The sequence below is a fragment of the Aotus nancymaae genome, unplaced genomic scaffold (genome assembly GCF_030222135.1).
Source record: "Aotus nancymaae isolate 86718 unplaced genomic scaffold, 86718_ANA_hifiasm-v0.15.2.pri h1tg000025l, whole genome shotgun sequence".
Lineage (NCBI taxonomy): Eukaryota > Metazoa > Chordata > Mammalia > Primates > Aotidae > Aotus > Aotus nancymaae.
The window spans coordinates 14,406,400-14,429,225 of record NW_026988438.1 but is presented as its reverse complement, the minus strand read 5'-3'; the positions used below and the strand labels follow the sequence as shown (position 1 = coordinate 14,429,225).

General features: G+C 38.1%; 1 protein-coding gene across 5 annotated transcripts in view; it reads left to right on the top strand.

Moving 5' to 3' along the window:
• The window catches only part of DYNC1I1 (dynein cytoplasmic 1 intermediate chain 1), a 315,600-nt gene that overhangs the window by 182,467 nt on the left and 110,307 nt on the right, over positions 1-22,826 (top strand). For all 5 annotated transcript variants that reach the window (XM_012450775.2, XM_012450772.2, XM_012450774.2 and 2 more), the window contains 3 exons: positions 11,270-11,359; positions 18,265-18,427; positions 20,517-20,616. In XM_012450775.2, coding sequence (XP_012306198.1) covers positions 11,270-11,359; positions 18,265-18,427; positions 20,517-20,616 — 353 coding nt within the window. The remainder of the gene's footprint in view (positions 1-11,269; positions 11,360-18,264; positions 18,428-20,516; positions 20,617-22,826) is intronic.

The following is a 22,826-nucleotide window of genomic DNA, read 5'->3' as shown; positions in this document are numbered from 1 at the left end:
TAATTGTACCTCTATTCTCTTTCAGAAGTATCCCAATTTATGGTAGATGTATATGGTCATTTTACTGATAGTACAAAGAAAAATAGTCTCATTAATCTTTGCCTCAGATACAAAGTCTTCCTCTAAATCTTAAGAAAGAAGGATTTACTTAAAGGAGAGAGGAAGGAGTGTCCACCAAAGAAGAATAGAGGGACTGTTATCCCAAGAAGTGGAGTGGTGGGCTCGGGATAGCCAAAACCACATATGTCAATTACAGTTCCCCTTTTCTCTTTCTACTGTTTGGTACTGTTTAGCTGTAGAAAGGGTTTGGGAGTTGGAAAAACATGGGTTTGACTGCTGCCTGTACCTTGTTGATCTTAGTGGAAGTGTCTTCCCTTTCTAAGCCCTGGTTTCCTTATGTATAGAGAAAGCTCATCGTACCTGTCTCAGTGAGTTATTATGAGGATTCAATAGAGTGATGGACATGAAGGATTCACTAAATTAATAGCTACTGTTTTTCCATACTGCCTAGAATACATGTTACCACACAATATGTGCTCAGTAAGAACCTGGTGACCAGTGACTAGGACAGGAAATAAACGAAGGACAGTGAATCTCATAGTGGGTGTAGGGAGGCATGGGGTGAGTGTAGACAAGAGATGCTGTGAGTGGTGGTTGGGCTTAGTGATCAAGGAAAGGAAAACACTTTGATGCTGAGTGAGGAGATTTGTGATCCAACTGAAACATTGGGAAAACCACAGAGAAAATGACCTTTTTAGAACTACTGGGGAACTGAGAAATTATTAAAATTTAAAACAGTCAAAATATTTACTAGATACCCATATTGGGGCATATAGATATGAATAATTAATGGATCCTACTCCCAAGAATTTGGGAGGAAAAAACTCATAAATATACAGAAGTATGTTCTACTTACAATTAATTTATCCTAGCTAGAGAATGATAAATGCCATAATCTTAAACATAATAGTTCTTTGATTTTATAAAGAAAAGGTTGTAGGAGATACACAGCTGAAGTGCTGTGAGAGGTTAAAGTAAGAAGAAACCCCTTCCAACAGGTAGAGCAGGAACAATTTGGGGAATTTGGGGGGTCCTTAGAATCAGGTCATCAGTGTAGCTGGATTTACATGTAGGGAAGATCAGAAAGCATTGGAGGACTTGGACATTCCAGGTGCACTCTTACCCTTGTGCTTTTGTTTCTTTTGCCTAGGTTGCTCTCCTGCAGGAGTCTATAAAACCCGATCCCTTATTTTCTTGAGTCTTTTGCCAAATGCCATCTCTCACTAAAGACCTCCCTAGCTGCCTTTGTAAAATTGTGACACCTACCAGTGTGTTTTTGTTTTTGTCGTTAGTGCTTTCAGCTCTCTAACCTGCTATATATGTCAAATGTTTATCTTTTTTATTCTCCATCTCCCTGCTAGAATGCCAACTGCATGGGGGCAGCAGTTTTTGCCTGTTTTGTTCACTGCTGCATCTCCAATATATAGAATAGTACCCAGCACATAGTAGGTGCTTATATTTTGTAACAAGAAAGGAAGAAGAGAGTCTGACTGAGGGGGAAGCATGACCCAAAGTACAGATGGAATGTGGAAATGTGTGCAGCAGACACAGTGTTAGTGCAGGTGGACTGGAGTATGCATGTGTGTACATACATGTGTGTGCAGGGGTGAACACAGTAGAGGAAATTTAAACAGGAAGCACATACTGAGGCCAGACCTTAAAGGACTTGAAGACTAGGCCAAGGAGCTCAGCTTTTACTCTGCATGTCATAGAAACTATCAAATATTTCCACCAAGAAATTGATATGAACAAGTTGTTTGAAGAAGATTGATCTGACAGTGTTGTTTGTAGCAAGAATAGGCATGGAAAGAGGTTGGAGATAGGGAACACTGGCTAGGTGGTACGTAAAAGGCAAGGTGACCTTAACCAAAAAACAAAGGAGATGGGGAAAGGATAGAATAAAGGGAGATGCACAAAAGAAGGGTATGCAAAGAGATAGAATTAACAAGATTTGATCCTATTACTAAAAGGAATGCTAGAGAACATGTACTGTTATTAGTGGGATGACCTATATATATAGTGATTGATGTGACAACAGCTCTAACATTAATAGAGTTAACGACTCTGACGTATGGAAAAAAAATTGTTTCTAAGGACAAAGTGGTATGGAAGTTACCACTTTGTCCTTAGGAGCAATTTCCTTACAGCAAAAATAGTGTTTCTAAATGGTTTCTATTTATTTTACTCTTTCTTAAACTAGTTCACATAACACAATAACAATTTCAGTATGTGAAGACCTTGAGTCTCTACCTTCCTTTGGGATATATCTACAGTCACTGCTAAAAGTTAAATATCATGACTTCTCTATGCCTGTGACTCCGGTTTTCTTTTTCACAAGCAAGGTTCCCACCAAGAGAAACTGCAGGTTTGCACATTGGGAAGACATAGAAGAGAAGGCAAATAATAGGGAATGGAATTGTCCAAAAGTAGAAGTAGATAGCAGAAGGTATTTGAGTCAGAAAAACAGAGGAGTCCCTCCTTATTTTCCAAGCAGCCAAGAATAGCATTTTCAATTGTTTTGATTTTTTTGCCCTCTGTGTACGTGTGTGTGTGTGTGTGTGTCTGTGTATGTGTATGTAGACATGTGCATGCATATATGTGGACAAATGCACAAATAGGACTGCCAATGATAGCCATAAAGACTGTGTCTTACACAACTCAAGGAGGCACTATTCACATAGACAACAATGGCACTGCTGCTTTCTGGAGCTGTGCAATGGGCTGGCCCCACTTACAAGAATATAAGAAGAGAACTGACTTGAGAAGTGGCTCTGCTCTTCCCAAATATCTCACCTTCCCACGTCCCATAAAATCTGCAATTTGCCATTATAGATTTGATTACCATTATGTAGTCCATCAGTTTGAGTTAGTTCATCCAACTATTCTCTTCAGTGGTTGAAGGATCCATGACTTTCTGAGAAATCTTGGATAACAGGGGCCTGAAAGATCTAAGATTAAAGATGAGGAAGGTGGTAGAGGGGTGGGTTCTGACAACAAACTTGGCCTATTTTACACACAGTTGAGTCAAAGGCTGCTCTGCTCTGAGCAATACGGGAGAATCAAGCTAGGGTCAGATGGTAGTAGGTCTTAAATGCTAAGCTAGTATCTAGGAAATAGGGAGCCATTAAAGGTTTTTAAGAAGAAAAATGTATGAAAACACAATCAGTCAAGGCTTTTTATCTCCAAATATCAGATTGCTGAAGGTATCCACAGACTCCTGCCTGAATATCTCTGAGAAGGTTCTTGTTCTCTTCCTGATCTCCGTCCTTCCACGCAAGCTGACTGATCCAAGTCAACTCAATTCAACACATATTTACTGTGCATATATTACATATCAGTACAGTTAGAAGTTTCAGAAACAGCTGCTTAAAAAGTTCTATTCTCTGGCTTCCCCTCTCATTTTGAATATTTCCTTTCATTTCCTCTCATTTGCAATGCCTTGGGTGTCATTCCATCAGGAAGTAAACTTTCCAAGTACAGTCATGTTAGAGCCTTGGGAGAGATCTGATGTGGCCTAGAGTGTTAACAGGAGCGCTCTGTACGGTGAGAAATGTATGTTTTCTTTACTCTGGCCAGATTTTTCTAGACCAGAAAGTGAAGGTTTTTTCAATATTAGCATGTAGTATATTTAACAAAGTGCTTACTGAAAATCCCACAAAATATGTCTTTCCTGCATATTTTTAGAGCGTAGAGGCGCTCACCTTGGTTTGTGTAAGCTTCAGTGGTGCATGTTATACTTTATTTTGGCTGCCGTGATACATATTGGGAGGGCGGCTCTCTCTGGACTCCCGGCAAAGTTGGCAAGCTGTACCCAAAGTTGGTCCAAGGATAGGATGACTTGAGTGAGTTCTGTGCGAGAGCTCTCACTGTCTGCTGTACAAATACATGTCTAAATTCACAGTCTGATTCATCACACCCACCGGCAACTGTGCCAACCAAGGGCAGGTTCTTAACTGCTGCTTGGACTATAGCTATGACCTACCTTCTTACTGTGCCCTGGCTTCAGTCTTGCTCACGCTCCTGTAGCCTCCACATTGCTGCCATATTCTTAAACAAAATCAGAACTTGACTCTTGTTTTTTAAACCTCCAATTTCTCTGAAGATTAGATTGACAGAAATAATTTTCACTGAGGGTCAAGCCATCCCCAGAGAGATATATCAGAATCTGCACAAAGTGGCTTCAAAGCCATATTTAGCATCCAATGCCTTGGATTTGTTTTGAAATTGTTAATAATATCTATGAACTGAATATGATTAATGTTTATTTAAAGTGGGCTACTGATCTCTAGGAAGAAGTTCACACTTCTTGTTCTGCCATGCAAGGCCTTACGTAATGTAGTACCATTACTAATTTCCAGAATAGTCCCCTGTTTTGATATTACTAGTCTCAGTATTTAATGTTGATAATACTAAGAAGAGTAGGTCTTTGAGGGACATTTAGTCTGGTTGTAGAGATAGATGCAAAAAACTAATTTTACATGGTATGAGATGTGTTATCATACAGATATGTATGTGGTAGGTGGCAGAACAATGGAGAGGATTCACAAATCTGTTTTAGAGTAAGAGTTAAGGCTGCTGGCACTGCTTTATAAAGGGTTGTAAAGACAGGTGGATTCAAGACAGATGCTAGAGGTGGAATTGACAGGACTGAGACTAAGGGGTCTCAGTCCTGTCTTGGTCTCAGTCCTGTCTTAGTCTCAGTCCTGTCAATTCCACCTCCAGCATGTGTCTTGAATGGAGTAGTCACTGAAGGAAAACGAGAGTTGAGGGTGGTGCTCAGGTATCCAGCTGGGATTCCATGTGAACAGTGGCACCATTAAGCAGAAGGTTGGAACTCTGCTGTGGACATGTCAAGTGTGATGTGCCCATGAGACAATCGTGTTGGAATGTCCACTAGAGAGTCTGGAGCCCAGAAGGGATATCTTGGCTGGAGACATCAATTTGTAGGTGATAGTGGAAGATATAGATGTAGGTGCTAACCAGAGTGGACATATAATATTAGAAAAGATGAGCCCAAAGTCAGAACTGCAAAGCATATCTTCAAATAATTTTTTAAAAAACTTTAATAGAACTTGAAGGGGTAAGTCTTTTTCTATTAAAAAATTTAAAATATGTTATAAGAAGAATCACCATCTGAATATCCATACATGGAATTATGTAAAAGTGGCTAGGGCATTTGTTCTTAAGTTGAGAAGAACACATCCAAAAAAACACACACACACACACACACACACAAACAAAACAAAAAAAACTCAGGTCTTTATGTCTCTCCAAGTCTATTCTCTAATAATAGCACAGTAGTAAGCTTGATTTAGAATTGCCTCTGTGTCCTTGCCAGTTTACATCTTGGAAGCTTGTTTCTATTCATTTCATAAGCCACAACGTATTTGATCATTTCTAACATTCACAATTTTCACATTAAAATTGATGATGTGTTATAGTTTAATAGCAGTAATCGTCTTTCTCAGTGGTATATAAAATAATTGTGCATCTTGCAGTCGTTGGCCAATTCAATACAAAGTCACGTGGTAATTGCTTTGTGCCTCCCGCTCTGGGCAGCAGCAGGATGCCCTTCGGAGCTGAGAAGGATGGAGTGAAATGGCCCTTTCTGCTCCGTGCCTTCACTCTCCAACAGAGCCAGCCTTAGCGGTCTTCCCGATATGTCAGATGGAGGAGCCACAGTCCTCTCATGAAATGTCAGGGGCAGAGCAGCAAGGGCTCTGGCGGGAGCTCAGATCCTTTTATCCTGAGGTTTTGTAAGCCCTATGAGGGTTGGGGAAAGCAAGAACCCAGTGGCCTCATAAAACACAAGTCCCTCTCTTCACAGAGGGTCGCCTTGTGTCGCTGAGGGTTCTGGTTGCATGCAGCAGGCATCATCTCCGGTGGGACTTACTGGAACGAAAGCTGGTGCTGACACCACCTCTAGTGGGATTTATTGGAAGGAAGTCTGGTACTCACAGAATCAACAGGAGGCAGAAGGAACAGGTTTGAAAAAGCATGGGGACCAAGGGAACTCTGGAACACTGGGCCTCTGGAACAATCTTGCCAGGATGTTGGGCATCACTGCTGCTACTGCTCTTTTCCCCAAAATGAACCCTAATGTTTTTCTCAGCTTTGACTCCAAGGATTCAAAGACAAAGCCTGAGTTAGAAGCAACCAGTCTGACTCCCCAGATTCTGTCTGTGTCCTGGCCATCAGGAAATTAATAGCAGGAAACTCTTTCCCCTTGGGCTTCAAGAGAGGAAAGTAGGATCCAGCATGTCACCAATCCAGAATCACTGCAAAGGGAATATGCCCCGGATAAAAAGGGGTTTTGCTATTATACTATATTGCCAAACACTGACAAATGTTCCACTGCACTCCCTTTCAAACACCTCACATCCATAAGGCTATCAGAACAAGTCAGCAAGCAAAGGACTGCAGCATACTAAAACTGTCTACATCGGCTTCATTCAGAACTATGGACTAGTGGAGGAAACGAACTCTTCTGGAGCTCAGGCAAAGGGTCGAGCCTCGTGCTGAGTGTGTTATCTGTGCTGCATAATATGCAATTATTGCTACATAATATGCAGTTATTCATTCTTAGACTTCTGAAAATCTTAAGGGAAGAGGACAGTGGTTATCAAAGGTTTTTCCAACCAGGGGGAATGAATGTGGCACCTGGAAACGGCAGAATATGGGTGTGAAATAAAATAATGTGTCTAAAAGATGCCATTGTTTAGAAATTAGCCCCTTGGACTGACAGGTAATTAACTTCTGCCACTAGTTTAATTTCTTGTGTGGACCTGGATACAGGAAACCATACATGGGTGGTAATTTTTTTCCCTCCAATCTCAAAGGAAATGTAACTGGGTATGAACTAGTGGCACAACTCATATATCAGTGGTCTGCAGCAGGTCTCCATAAATTCTTTTCTTTAAAGTTATTTAACTGTTTTGAAAATGGTTTCAACAGAAGTAATTCCAATTGCACCAGAAAGGAAACCAGAGTCTTAAAGAAAAATATACTCTCTTTGCTGAGCAAGGCAAACATATCAGTATGCAGAGAAACAAACCAGTCTCTCGTGTTTTATTTCCTTAGCAAATCCACTGAAACACTTACTTTATGTCTTTAAAAAGCTGATAGACAAAGAATTCTGTGGCCACTAAAAATTAATACCTACAACTGGTTTGTAGCCACTTTAAAAGGGCAGGTACTATTTTTTAAATTTCTCTCTTATTCAGTTTCTCATTATGGGACTCTGCACACACTACAAACACAATATATATTTGTTGTGTGTGTGTTTTTTAGACAGATGGAAAACATATTCTCTGGGGAAGGATTTTCCATTTAAGGAATTAGATAACCTGCTATTTCCTCACATGTTTCTATGTATAAACCTAGACATTGTATCACAAACCTAGACCTTTTTATAGCCAAGCACTTCACAGAATAATATTTTTCCAATAAGCTTGTAGTGGCACTTTTGGTCACGATGTTTCTTTTTTGACTCTTCTGAGAATTAATGTTTAAAATAAATACCCTTATAGCTGTGAAAGATGAGAACTTGTTACTATTTAAAGCTGACTAATTCAAAGTCATTTGGTAAAACTGCTTTCAGTTTTAAGAACTAGAGGATGTAAGTGCACGAGCTAGATGGCTCTAATGAAAGCACAATTATTATCTATAGTCAGAAGAACTAGTTATCAGTGAATCCAGACCTTGATCCATTACTCCCCTCGGGTCCATGGATTGAGAAGCAAGAATCTGTTTGTTATTAGTCTTATTTTCCCCAAGGTCTTCACACAACTCACTCCTTTAACTCCTTTAAGTTTTTGCTCACACGTCACCCCTGTGTGGACTTTGGGGGCCTCTGTTTTAAATTGAGACTCTCCCACTCTTGACCAGAATGCCTAAACTCTCTTTCCTATTTTGTCCTTTCCCCCATAGCACTTGTCTGATACAATATATATTTTGTTTTCTTATTTGTTTGTGGTTTCTTTCCACTGGAATGAAAGCTCCATGAGCACAGAGGTGATTTTGTCTGTCTTGTTCCCTGGTGTGTGCCCAGCACCTGGCACATAGTAAGTGCTCAGTCAGTATTTGTTAGAATCTAAGGCAACGTTTGTTTTGAAGATTTCTGCTTAAGTATATTCCCAATGACCTTGACTTTTCTGAGAATTTATGGTTTAAAAACCAATTTTTCATCGGTTATTTTATTTAGTCATTCTTACAACAACAATGTGTTTTATTCCACTCCAGCAGATGAGGAAATGGGGGCTCAGAGAGTTCCCATGAATCCGGGGTGCTGCTCTCACCCAAGCTGTGAATCTTTCTGGCTGGGGGAATTAATGCTTCATATTAAGCATTGCCGGCCAGGTCTCAAAGCAGTGGATTACAGAATGAAAATTAGAACAATGTGGTTGTGGCATATATATTCTTGATAAATAAAATATTCCATATGTACAGCTCTCAAGGGTATGAAACCTAACATCTCAGCTAAAACTTGTATTTGCTCACCTCCTGAAAATGGAAGAACTATCCATGTTGAGACCATGCAAGTTCACCTCAAAAAGCCCCTGAAAAGCCTCCTTACCTTGCAACAGAACATTGAAGCTGCTTGTATTTTTGTCCTTTCTCCATGGCGTTTCTATTTCACATCATGCTGTGATTCAGGAGGCAGTTTGTATAGTGGTTAAAGATCACAGACCCCAAAACAAGCAGAGCCAGACAGAACTTGAAGTGGGATGTGGTTGCAATTCCTTTGGGGGAAATTATTGTCTCCTCATCTGCAAAACTGGGCTAATTGTACTAAGTTCTGATAAATAAATTAGATTATGCAAGTGATGCACTCATCAATCCCTTATCCCTTCTACTAGATTGTATGATTATAGAAGGAAATGCACTTACCAGCTTTATTAGTTCTCTAGTGCTGCCATAACAAAATGCCACAAACTGGCTGTTTAAACAACAGAAATTTAATGCCTCACAGTTCTGGAGGCTAGGATCTGAGATCAAGAAGTCTGTGGGTTTGGTTCCTTCTGAGGGCTGTGAGGAGGAATCTGTTCTCCTAACTTTGGGTGGTTTGCTGGCACTCTTCAGTGTTCCTTGGCTTGTAAAAGCATCAGGTCTATCTTTGCCTTCATCTCCACACGCTGTTCTTCCTATGTGTGTGTGTGTGTCTGCATCCAATTTCCTCTTTTTATAATGGCACCAGTCATATTGGATTAGGTGCCCTACTCCATTATAACCTCATTTGAACTAATTATATCTGCAGTGACCCTATTTTCAAATAAGGCCACATTCTGAGGTACTGGGATTTATTACTTCAACATATGAATTTTGAGGACACAGTTCAATTTTGGGGACACAGGTGATAAGCCCTATCCTTATCACCTTTTTGTTGTTGAAAATACAGCAAATAATGTCCTGTACTTAATAAGTATCAGGGCGTGGCTGCTGAATCTGTTGAAGAAATGTCTCCAGAAGGTTCAGAAAGGAAGCCACTTACCAGCAGCTAAAAACTGCCTCTTCATCCAAGGATTACCGAAAGAGGAAGCTTCTCTCGAGCTAGTTCCTCACTGGACTTTATGTTTAGTCCTTGGGTTAGGAAGATGCATCATATCAAGATGGATATTTTGCTAAGGACTTTCCAAGCGGAATGTGTGTGTGTGTGTGTGTGTGTGTGTGTGTGTGTGTGTGTGTGTAGAGATAAGATAACATTAATATATTCACATATGGATAAGGACATAGATATGCTATTTATAACTTAACTTTTTAAAGATTTATTTGTTTAAAAGTCTGGGTCACAGTGTTCTTTTCAAAATTTTAAATATGGCTTTTCATCTCATAAATGTGACCTCAGAGATATGTGTGAATAATAAATGACAGTTCTTTAAAATGTTTTACATTCTTTCTTACATATGTATAGTGTGGTTATAAAGTAGTGAGCTTGGCTCCACAGTCTGCCTGCATTCCTATAAAGTATGATATTTCAATTAAAATTCATATTTTAAAAATGCTAATATCTAAATTGCAATGCTATACTTTAGATACCTATATTTTTAAAATTGATATTCCTTCCACAAATCACTTGCTTAATATTAGTTAGAATTTTGTAAGTTGCTTTTCAGGATATACTTCTTTATTTGAGCATTTAAGTATGCATTTATAATGTATTCTAAGTGGTTGGTGCTGAAATTTTGAGTTGATAAATATCAGGATTTATTGGGATAGAAATGGGACAGAGCTTGAGATTTTATAGAAGGTCTGTAAATATTTGTTGAATTAATAAATATATGGGGTAGAGGGAGAAGCAAAGTCATTTCCTTTCAACTGTTTGGACCAATGAAATCAATAACCTACATGGAGTACAATACTATATTTAAAGATTGAAAGCAAATTTTAATTTGTTCTATTATTTATGTTTCTATAATCTGGATTTTCTTGTGACACCTTGACTCTCTCCTAAACCTTCTACATTGTGTCTGATGCTTTCAAACACTCTGTAATGGAAGGGGCCTCTAGGAGAGGCAAGTTGAGAGAGAGGAAAAATGAGCACACATTTGCATAGGGCAGGAAGGGCACTCTACCATCTGGCAGGGGCAGCCAACTCAGTCGACTTGTTAGTCTCGTTAAATTCACATTAATGCATGAACTGCTCTGAATGTGTAAATACCATTTCGGGTTGTTTTCTCCCAGACCAATGGCATTGACTTTAGGGGCCCTTCCCCTTGTTGTTTACTTGCCAATGGCATTTGACCTGGGGTCAGACCTGTATTTAACCCTTTCCTGTAGGTCAAAAACAAATTAATTTGGTGAGAATTAAATTGGAAATGAGTCATCTGTACAACAGGTGTTCCCTGTGGAAAATGTGCTCCAGGTTGAAACATTTTAAAATCTTTCCTGGGCCATCTTCGAAGAAGCTTCAGAGGTCAGGGAGGCAATTCCAAGACATCCCACGTGGCGAGGGCCCGGAGCTGGATGTACAGGTGTCCACTCAGCATGGTTTTCTCAGCAGCTTGGGGAAATTTTCAAAGAGGCCCCTTTTGGAGATAATTTATTCATAAATTCATGAACATTTAATCTTGGGCATTCATTGTGGACTGATTTACTTAGAAGTTGCCTTAAATGATTAGAACTTTACCCTTTACCCCTACCTCCCACTGTCAACCAAAGACTTTGATTTTGAGGAAAGAAAATACTGTATTTTTCTCTTTCTTTTTTCTAGAGGATGAGGAAGATGAGGAAATGGTGGAACCTAAAGTTGGCCAGGACTCAGAACTGGAAAATCAAGACAAAAAACAGGAGGTGAAGGAAGGTATGGTGTCGAAAATAAATAAAGTAATTGTTTTATTTGCTTTTACCAAAAGACTGTAGAGCTAAGTAAAAATATAATTTATATCCTCTATGTGGAATATTTTCTATTGTTGTTCAATACATTACATTTAACAACATAAACCATAATCTCCAAAGAAAGAGTCGTTTCTTTCTTGACTGATAGATACAAATAAAGTGCAAAACGTCCACAATTTCAGTAACAATTCTAGTTACAATTCTAGTATAATTATTACTAAATAGTGATGAAAGAAAACACTTGTTATCAGCTGTCATGTTATCTTGTCACACCACCATACATTCCCAATGATAACAGTAAAGCAAAGTGACATAATTATTTTGTCAATACATTTTGAAGTATTTTCATGTGATCTACGTGAAACATTAATAGTGATCATCGCTATTAATTCTGCTATTAAATTTTTCTTCTGCAACTCTGCCTGTATAAGGAGGAACAACCTCTTACATGTTCTGGTGATAATAATGACTAATATTTATTAAGGACTCACTATGCACTTGGCTGTTTTCTAAGCACTCCACAGATATTATTTACTCCTTACAACATCGTTTTGAAGCAGATAATATTATTACCCCTATTTTATAGACAGAGAACTACGAAGAAAGAAGTCTAAAAACTTATCCAAGGACATATAATGTACAAGCACATGAGCCGAGATTTAGAGTCGAATCCAAAGCCCGTACATTTCACCCTGTTGCCCTCCTCATGATAGCACTGTATCTATAAGAAGAAAGAAAGAAAAAAGAAAAGAAAAAGAGGGACAGGAAATACTGCAGGTGACATTTCCTTACACACGAAACTTTGGATTACTTTTGGATTCTCAGCCCATGGAGACAGAAGAGAATTTTGAATGTGTCTTACTTGCTGACAAATGGAGAGTGGGACCTGAGAACTGAGTGTAGATTAAAAAGCTTCTTCCATATTTCTCACTGAGTGTTCCAAGTATAGATCAATATAACTCTGATTAGAAACTCATTTGATTTGTAAATTTTAAAGATGGTTGTGGCTCTGGCACAGTGTGGCAGATGTTCAGCACTGGGGACTTTTGTAAGAATTGATACATATTGATCCCGTGTACTCACTTCAACACCTTGTGCTCTCATGAGAAAATTACAGTAGCCCAAATACCTATTACAAATGACATCCACATCATATGGAGGTAAATGAGACCATTTTTACAAATTATTAAGAATCACTTTATAGTGAGGCTCATTTGAAGTGTGTGTGAGTGTGGGTTGGCATGTGTATATTTTAGTTTTGGTTTCTTTTTTGCAATCTCAGGTATCTAAAAGCCAGTGCAAGATAGTAATGAAAAAGCACAGCCTCTGGAGCCAGACTACCTGGGATCAAATCTTGTCTCTGTCAGTTATTAGCTGAGTGATCGCTACAGACTGAGTTATTTAACCTTTTCTTGCGTCAGTTTCCCCATCTGGCAAACAGAGATGATACGTACCTTCTAAAGTTTTTAAAAAATTAAACAGGGCCAGTATGGAACAATACTTGGCACAAAGTAAGTGTTATATAAAAGTTTGCTAAATTATCATTAGTAGTCTTTCCTTGCAGTGCCTGGGTCTATAACTGGTTTCTACCCTGGTGGGATGGATGCCCTTGGGGGCCCCAGCTCTCTGTACTCAGCTTTACCATAGCCCATAGCTTTGAAATGACATGGTTACAGGGGCCCCAGCTAGTACATTTAAAAGAATGTGGAGATACCAATAGAGATGCAAGCAAAGTCCTTTAAACTCATTGGAGAACTATTGTTAAGTGTCTTATTTCTGTTACTGTGCCAGGTGTCAGGCATTGAGAAGTTCAATCACTTTCAAGTTCTAGGGTATGAGTATCTTAGGCGAAGATTCAGCATTTTAACAGTGGCATCCACAGAAGACACAACGCTTACTCTTTCTGAGAGTCTAAATGAATTTGATGGAAGAGATCTCACATTTAAACTTATACTAAAAACATCCTTTTTTTAAAAAAAGTTGGTGAATAGAATATCATGATTACAGGTGCAGCAAGGGACAAAATAAGTCAGGCTCTATTAAAGTACTCCTTTACCATTTGCAAAATATTCTTAAAATATATCTGGTGATAAGGAGCCAGGGTGTATTTTGTGTGTCTTGGCATGGATTCCCCATCACCACCACCCCAGCCCTAATCTCCAAATCATCTTCTGCAGTAAAGCAAAGCAACCTCCTTCTTAAGTTCCAAGTGAAAACACCCTTCAGTTTTAACTGTTACTCATGCTTCATGGAATTGATTAAAGTCATGTTAAAAGTCCAAAAGAAGTTTGAAAGAACGTTTCCTGTTCCTGCTGCACTGTGTGCCTTGTTCTCCATTAATGGCTTTTCTGCAAATTAGCACATAATGGGTTAAAAGCATGTTTATGTTGGCATCAAACTCTGGCTTTTTTTTTTTTAAGCAAGACAGTATTTTGCAAACGTTCGAAAGAATCTCTAGCAGATATAATCGTGGCGCCATTCACACGACTGCAGAGTAGTTAGGGCTGTGTCAGCACTTCCATTATGAACCCTGCGTTTCAGGGATTTATTACTCAGCCATAAAAATTTGCTCTGGGCTGAAACTTGACATACACAGTTACAAACCAGGGAACACATTTTTGAGAAATCTGGCTTTTTGTTTTTGGAGTGAAAAGGAAGAAAAAAGTGGTGAGGGGGACATGGGGAAAACAATCAGCACTCACTAACTTTTGACATTTTTGCCCATGTGACATCAAAATGCATTAAACGGTAAAGAAATACAGTTTTGACTTATTACTGTTTAACTTTTTTCTGCAATAGAATAGGAAAAGAGCAGATGTATTTCACCTTATGATCAAAGTTTAGAAAACTTTTGTACGTCGGTGTCCTGTATCTTCATGTTTAGAAATTCAAAACAATGCCACTGGGAAACTCTTTTGTAAACTACAAATGAACTCATAAACCTCACTCTGACTTCGGAGGAAGATATCCTTCACTTTTAGTTTGGTTTCCTTGCTGCTGTTTATGAACTGATTTCACTGTAAAATTCCCATGCGAGCCACTGTCCTTATTTAATCTAATGCTTTTCCTGGCTATATGGGTTTATTTACTTTTTATCCCTTAGATATTCTTGAAAAATATTTTTAAATAATCTTATTGAAATTTAAAGCTACATTGCTGAAACAAGTCAAGACGTACTTGTAGTAGATATTTTAAAAATAACTTGTAACATAGAATGAGATACTAAAAAACTCAGTATAAGTTGTGAAATTCATTATGAATTGTACATTAAATAGAGGAAAAAAAAATCACCAGAAGGCTAGAACCCAAAAGATATAGTTTAAAGTAGTGTAAATTAATTAAAGAGAATGACAAAGTTTACATTGAGGGTACCAGGAAAGGTAAATAAAACATAAGAAATGAGATACAGTCATGCTTGAAAGATATATTTGAAAGTATTTTTATATATAAAACTAAGAAAAATTAATATTTCTACAATAAAAAGTGGACTCTCAATGACATTTATATTAGATTTTAATTTTGCAGGCCACAAGTTCATGGATTAGTCTGTCTTCTGAATTTCAGGTATTCAGTAAAATTTCTTTTGTATATCTTATGCAAGCTCAATATAATTGTTTGGTTAAATTTTGGTAAATTTGAAAATTTTCTTATCATTTGGATTATATGTAAGTCATATCCATGCATTCTACTTTTCATAAAGTAGAATCTACTTTTTCTTAAAGTGCTCTTTAAATGCACAAAGTATTGTTAGCTGTCAGTTTTTCGCAGAAACACTCCATGTTTTGTGTTGTGAAAACAAACAGAAAAAATCTGCTATAATAATAGTTTCTGCTTAATTTATGAGAAAAACTATTATCCATGCCCACGTTTTGTTTTGGTATGCCCTTTGCTATTAAATTTCTACCTTCTTAATACCATGAACTTGTTTAAAATAATTTATTAGGTTCCAGGGACAGGAAAAAGCTGTAGAAACAGACGCTTCAGGGAGAATTTGGGGTCTATCTTGGAGTAAGACAATTCTGATTCTATTTGTTTATTCCTGTATTTTGAACTTTGTGGATTCCATTAATCAACAATTTTCTTTCATGAAATATGATGTCTGGAGAGGTTATCTCTGAATACGCCCTTTGGTTGTGGTTCCTGGATGCTCTGTTATGTTTTCATTATATTGTAACAATACTTATCAATTTAAAGTTCTTTAAGTATGGGAGATTTTGTTTATTTAATCAAAAATTACTGTGGCCCTATTTAACTAAGTTGAATATTGTTTATGATTTTTAAAAAGTGCTCATCTGCACATGCATCTGATTATTTTCTGCTAACAAATCATGTCATTTGATCCCTGTTCAACATCAAAGCTTAATATAAAATGTATCTTTTGTTTGCTTCAGTAGCATTTTAATTTCAAGCCAAATATTGTATTGTCGAACATAATATCTGGAGAGGCTAGTGCTCCACCTACCTGAACTTGGCCTCTGCAAGCACACTTTGATCAGCCATTTATGTTTCTGTTAGAGAAGAAGTTGTGTGTCTTGAAAGCTGAGATCAAAGTGACAATAAGCTACAGGGAAGAAAAAAAATTACAGAAAATTACATAGATAATTTTTATTCAAGGTAATGGACCTGTAAGGAAAGATACAGGTGAAATAGAAGTGGCTCGAAAAGATAAACAGAGACTAGAAAGATTTTTTAATATCATAAAAAAGAAATAAAGGAGAATAATTCCTACATCTTTAATTTCAAGTGTGTTTCAAGTCATCTATTAACAGTGACCATGGCCAAGTGAATCTTTTTAAATAAGACATTTTCTTGGCCATAGTGTTCTTGTTAAGTCAGGTTTATTAATTTATTTAACAATACTAACCAAAACAAAATGGACCTATCATTTTGCAGGGTTTTTTCCCTTTTGCCTAGTTCCATTTTGTAGTTTTATTATATTCTGGAGTGAAATAATTCAAATGTCTCATTTATAGTTTTAGAAAGCAGAGTAATAAATTACTAGTTAATTACTAATTATTGAAGCCCAGCATATTTATCTTTAATCCTTAAACCAGAATTAAAGTTTAGGTATCATCTCATTTCATAGACAAAACTGCTGCCCAGAGAGCTTCAGTGCATTGATTAAAGACTCAAAGTTAGCATATGGAAGGGTGCTTGATTCCAGGTTGGTTTCATAGAGTTCTTTATGTTACTTATGACCTCCACCTCTTTCCCCACTACCTAGCCAAACTCTTGAGTGTGAACATTTCCTGATTCACCATTTCAAAAACTAGTGTCTTGGCAGCACTGTTCAATAGAAGTTGATGGGGGTCCTTGGAAAGTCCCAGTACACACTGGAATATTTAGGGCTCTGGAGACTTAGGCAGCAAAGAAATATTTCTAATTATATTTAGGACTGTTGGAAACTACGGAATGGACTGTGTTAGGAGAAAGTCTTCTGCTATAATAGATGAATCACATGTTGCCCTAGTATTTCCTGGAGAGCATTTCTTAAGGTATGAACCAACTACAGCAGAGTCATTCTAATTTCTTGTACAAATAGAGGTTCTCAAGTTTCTCCAGACACCCTGCATCACGGTCTGGGGCAGGGAAGGAGAGGCTAGAAAGAGGGAGATATTATGAACATTGGATCCACTGCCATGACTCAGTAGAAGGGCTTTTTGACACTACAGATTTCTTAGGCTTCAAGATACAATTAATCAAATTATGTAGCACTTTCATAAAACATTATGCTACAGGTGATAGTACCTAAAAGATTCTTCTGACAACGTGGCCAGGTAGAAATCGATCTGGTTATTAGGATGGCTGTGGAAGTGCTTGGGAAAACCTGTGGGTGAGTGACTCCACCAGAGGCTCCACCTGTGATTGTAATGCACTACCCTCCTCCTCTAAGTTTAACTTCAGGAGCTTCTGTACCACTGAAAGAGTAACTAATGAATATTTTATTGAAGGCTCGTTCCACCAGAGTTGAACTGGGGTTCCTGAAGAACCACAAAGTTTCAGCTGGCAGTTTCTGCCCTTGAGGGTTTTCCAGTCTGGAGAGTTCCTAATCCCTTCCCTATAGTTTTATGTAAAACAGGCAACTGAAGGAATGGTTTATGTAACCATATGTTGACTCTAAGGTGAGTTCACTTTCAGAAACTATGACATACTGCTAGTTATTTGATCTCTTTGTCTCATTTTCTTATCTTCAAATTTAGTTTGATAAGATTAATCATGCTAGAAAAGTAAGGCAGAAAAACAGTTGTGGGTTGTTTTAGAGAAGCATTGATTTGTTCCATGTGTTTGTTTAAAAGCAGAAGATCTTGAGTGAAAGCAGGTTTGGAAGGATATATATTTGCGTTTGAATATAATCTATATAACAATCACTTAGCCTTACCAACTAATCATTTAAAATAAAATGAATTTACAAATTTACTCGGTAGAAAGAGGAAAGGTACTATGTGGATCATATTATAGAATGTTCCTAATTATTTAATATTGCCAGCTTGACAATAGTACAATAGCATATATAAATACATAGTTTTGTAAATTTTTCTATTATGCCCTATTTGAGCTGTTTTTCAAGTTAAAAAAATTTAGAAATGATTGCTAAAAACACATCAATCTATATTTATTTGTAATCTTCTTCAACTCTTCAAAATAATAATTAGACCAAATATGCAATCTTTTTGTGGTGTCATCTGCAGAAGCCTTTGGTGTGAATTTATAAATAATTTACAATCAATATTAACAATGGTTTGTTTCACTGTGTCTTGTCATGCCTTTGATAAGCCGTCTCTCTCAAGAGTTGGGTTCCTCTTCATAAGTTTTAATTGTCCCTTTTTTCTTCCCTAACAATCTCTTTTACAAATAAATAAATAAATAAAGCCCCTCCAAGGGAACTGACAGAGGAAGAAAAACAGCAGATCCTTCATTCAGAGGAGTTTCTCATCTTTTTTGACCGGACAATACGGGTAATTGAAAGAGCCCTGGCTGAAGACTCCGACATCTTTTTTGACTACAGCGGCCGAGAGTTAGAGGAAAAAGATGGGTTAGTCTCTTGTGTGCATTCTTTAAAATATAGTGTAAGTTATCCATTAATTCTAAATTTATTTATGTTCTGACTAGGCAAATTCAAAATTAAGAAATCAGAGGAGGGTGAAATTTTGGAATTGATCTTGCTTAACAGCTTCGACTGTGGGCTTGGTGATAAGTTCTGGCTTAGAGCTTCCCTTTAATTATCATGTGTTTCTGTGAAATGCTTTTCAGCTTGGTATCTGGGGAACAGTCCAGGTGATAGAGACTGGCAGAGTCACATGCATTATGCTTTAAGAAAACATTCTTGTAAGCAGCAAAGGAAATTTGTGTTGTATCTACTAGATCTGATGTCTAAGCAAATAGGAAACTGAAGAAAATAACCTGAGGTATGGGAGAAGTTAACTGATGTGGGTGATGATGAATAGAGACTGGAAAATGTTTCCTCTTTTTGGTACCATAGAAGTATGCCTATGTGTATATGCCTTTTAGGAAACATATTAATATATGCAAGAATATATTTACAAACAAAACAAAACTAATCAATAAAAGCAAGTGTCCCTAAATGACTTCCTCTATGACTATAGCATAGGTGTTGGAAAAAGCCGTGACTGTCAACCATCATCATGGGGAGAACAGGAGGGACTCTATGAGCCTTATACGACATAAATATAGCTGTTCTTAGCCACAGATTTCTTTTGGCCAAGAATGATATTTGAAGGTAGTATCACTTGCCTTTTTCATTAGACCTGATTTTTTTTTACCATTTCTAAAATCCAAATACATTCTTAAAGGACAATGTCTTATCATCATTGAGGATGCTCAAGGGATGTAACAGAGGCATAAAAAACTATTTCAAAAAGGAGTTCTGAACATGTTCTCAACAGTAGGCAGCATCTTTAGACAACCTTGAAGAGACAACAATATTTTGAATATACATATTCTGCAATCTTTGTTTTCTTTTGAAAAGCCATTGTTCTCTGACTTACTTGATTTCGTTGGTCCTATTCCCCTCTGTGTCCCTGGCTCAGTATTACCCTAGGATACTGGCAGAACTTTGTGTGTGTGTGTGTGTGTGTGTGTGTGTGTGTGTGTGTGTATGCAGATATATATATATATATTGCTTGAGTTTGCAATGGTGGAGCTGAGGAAGGGTTGACAGAAAAAAAACTGTCATATTAAGTTTACTAATTAGAGACCAAATAACTTGTTCGGAAGCCAGGTCATCCAGTCTGAACAACAGCCATATAAGTTAAGTGATGCAGGGTGCAAGCCAGCAGTTGAAGCAAATGAACAGAGGCATGGTGGGTGTAAAAGAATTTCTGAACCAAAGCCCAAGCGACTTAGGCATCTTTTTATGCAGATCCCATAGTTCTTGGCCCAGAACAAACATTACTCAATTTAAATACTCAGCTCGTGAAGCAGCTGCATAACCAGCGCTGAGTTCCTTGAAGCAGCTGTTATGGCCAGTTGAGTGTCAGCCAAGTAAACACTGGCTAAAGTGCAATCTTCCTAGACTCAGATGTTGTTCTGGTCCATGCCAGAAGGATAAGTATCTGGAACATATCTGGTGAATCCTCCACTGTCTACCACACCTGTCTCATGGTAGAAATTACCACTTACTATTGAGTGAGGAGACTACTGCTATAGCCTATCAGAATTTACAAGTAAATAAAAACATACATATCGTTTCTGGTCTAAGAACAAATAAGGTGTTATTGATATCAAAGAATCCTCTAGTTTGCTGTGCTCCCTTGATAGCAAGAGATTTCTGATAAACCCTGCTGCTTCATGGGTTGATTTCTTCAACCCTGAAGCAGGGTTGGAGAAAGCTTGGAACTGGTCAAGATGGGAACTTGAAACAAATCTGACATTTCATAAGAGTCTTGGAACAACATGTGGAAACCCTTTTTGGGCCAGATTAGAAAGAGATTTTCATGAAGATTACCATCTTTAGTTCATTAATTTTTATCAGGGTGTGCAGTCTAGATTAATATTTTGACTTCAGAGAGTATTGTGTGGAGGCTTTTGCCACATCAGTGTTTCAATATGAGTAGTGTAGAGAGAGATCCCCATGTTTATCTCTGATGTTTAAATCCTCCTAGGGATGTTCAGGCTGGAGCCAATCTTTCTTTCAATCGTCAGTTCTATGATGAGCATTGGTCCAAGCATCGAGTGGTCACTTGTATGGACTGGTCCCTCCAGGTAAGAATTATTGCTGGGGTGGGACGAACTAGGCTTATGTTCTCATGACATTTGTATAAAAAAATAATAAAAGATTTGTTTACTAACCTAGAATTTCTTCTCTATGCCTGTTGGGTTTTTTCTCCTCATTTTATTGCAGTTTCAGTTTCAATTCCCTACTCAGTAATTTGTATTTATTGAGTACCTACTGTGTGCTAGGTACCAGACAAGAAGCCAGATTGTTTTGTCCATGAAACTGCTCTCATTAAGATTACCGTTGATTTCCTATTTGTCAAATCCTGTGGATATTTTTAAGCCATCTGTCCTGACCTCTCTTTGTCAACAGCTTAGTCAGCTTCCTTGTGCCTAGAGAAACATCTTCCTTCCATTGAGCTCTCACTACTCCTCTTTACTCTCTCCTAGTTCTCTGACTTCTCCAAGACTTCTTTTTCCTCTAATCATCCTTAAGGTCCCTGCGGTCATGCCCTCAACCTCTGCTCTTCTTCCTGACATGCTCTCTGCGGGAGATCTCTTCCACTGCTAAAGATTCAACCGTGACCATCCTGTTTATATCTCCTGCCCAATCTTCCTGCTGAATTTCACTTTGTACACCAGACAGAGCCATTATTCTAGATGTCTTATAGAATCCTAAATGAATTAACTCATTATTTCCATATATCCCAAATCCTTTTTTGACTATTATATGATCTTTCTGTTAAAGGCACCACAATATACCCAAGAGCCTGAAGCAGAACTTTCATCAACATTGCCAACTTCCTCCTGTCTTCCAGAGCCAGTCTGTCACCGAGGCTTTCCATGTCTCCACTCATATTCATCATCTAATACTGTTCTTAACCTTCACACTGATATTTCTACCTTCATACTTGTCCATGTACAGTTTTCCCCTCTGGAAATCTACCCAAATAATCTTTCTAAAATGAAAACCTGATCACTGGGTCAGGCACGGTGGCTCACACCTATAATCCCAGCTCTTTGGGAGGCTGAGGCAGGTGGATCACCTAAGGTTAGGGGTTTGAGACCAGCCTAGCCAATATGGTGGTACCTGTCTCTACTAAAAATACAAAACTTAGCCAGACGTGGTGACAAATACCTGTAATCCCAGCTACTCAGGAGGCTGAGACAGGAGAATTGCTTGAACCTGAGAGAAAAAGATTGCAGTGAGCTGAGATTATGCCACTGTACTCCAGCCTGGGTGACAGAGTAAGACTCTGTCTCAAAAAAAAACAAAACAAAACAAAATAAAAACCTGATCTCTTCATTCCCTAGACTAAAACTCCCCATTGCCCACAGAAAGAAAGTCTAAGGTTATTAGTGTGGCATTCAGAGTGAAAGCAGGCAAATTTACCAAAAGCCAATTTGCTGAATGCCCAACTCAGCTAGGTGACAATATACCAAGCACTGAGTGGGTAAGTAACATATACAAAGGCACACAGCCTAGTAGGGTGATGTCAGAATTTGAACCTAAGCGTCTGATGCCTGAGCCCACATTCTTAACAACAGTGTTTCTTCCCACAATAGCACTGACATAAAAACAGTGATAAAAGCAGGAATGATTATTCCTAGGCACTTATGCACAGCACGGTTTCTGCTTTCTTGTTATCAGTGCTTTTATTGGGAATAATAGAGCTAGCTTTTAAGTTATTTTTCTTATATGCAAAGCACCATGAAGTTGCTGTGAAGGCTTTCTTATTTCCACCTCATAAAAATCATAGGAAGCAGCCACCCTTACTATTTTCATGTCATATTTGATGAAACTGAGGCTCAGAGAAGCTAAGTAACTTGCTGAAAATCACTCAGTTAGGGTATGGTAGAGTGGGGATTTATACCCAAGTATTTTATCATCCCAAGGCATATGCTGTTAACCACTGCCTTCCACAAAGAGCTTCTGGATCTGAAAGTAAAAGAGCTTGTAGGTGCAGAATAATATGGGGCAGATACCATGTGCTCTCAGAGTTCAGTGGAGGTTGGAATCTGGTCTCTGGTCAGACAGAGCTTCTCAGAAGACTGGGATTTAGACAAATGGAGGAAGAAGAGGGTGTTCTAGGCAGAGCTATAAAATGTATGAGTCACAATTAATCCTATTGGAGAACAGAGGAACAAAAGAGGGGTGTAATTCCCCATAACTGGACCCTCATCAGCCATCAAGTGGGTGAATATTCTTTCCTCTTGAATTCCCTTTTATATCCAAACAACAAAGCACACAGTGCGTG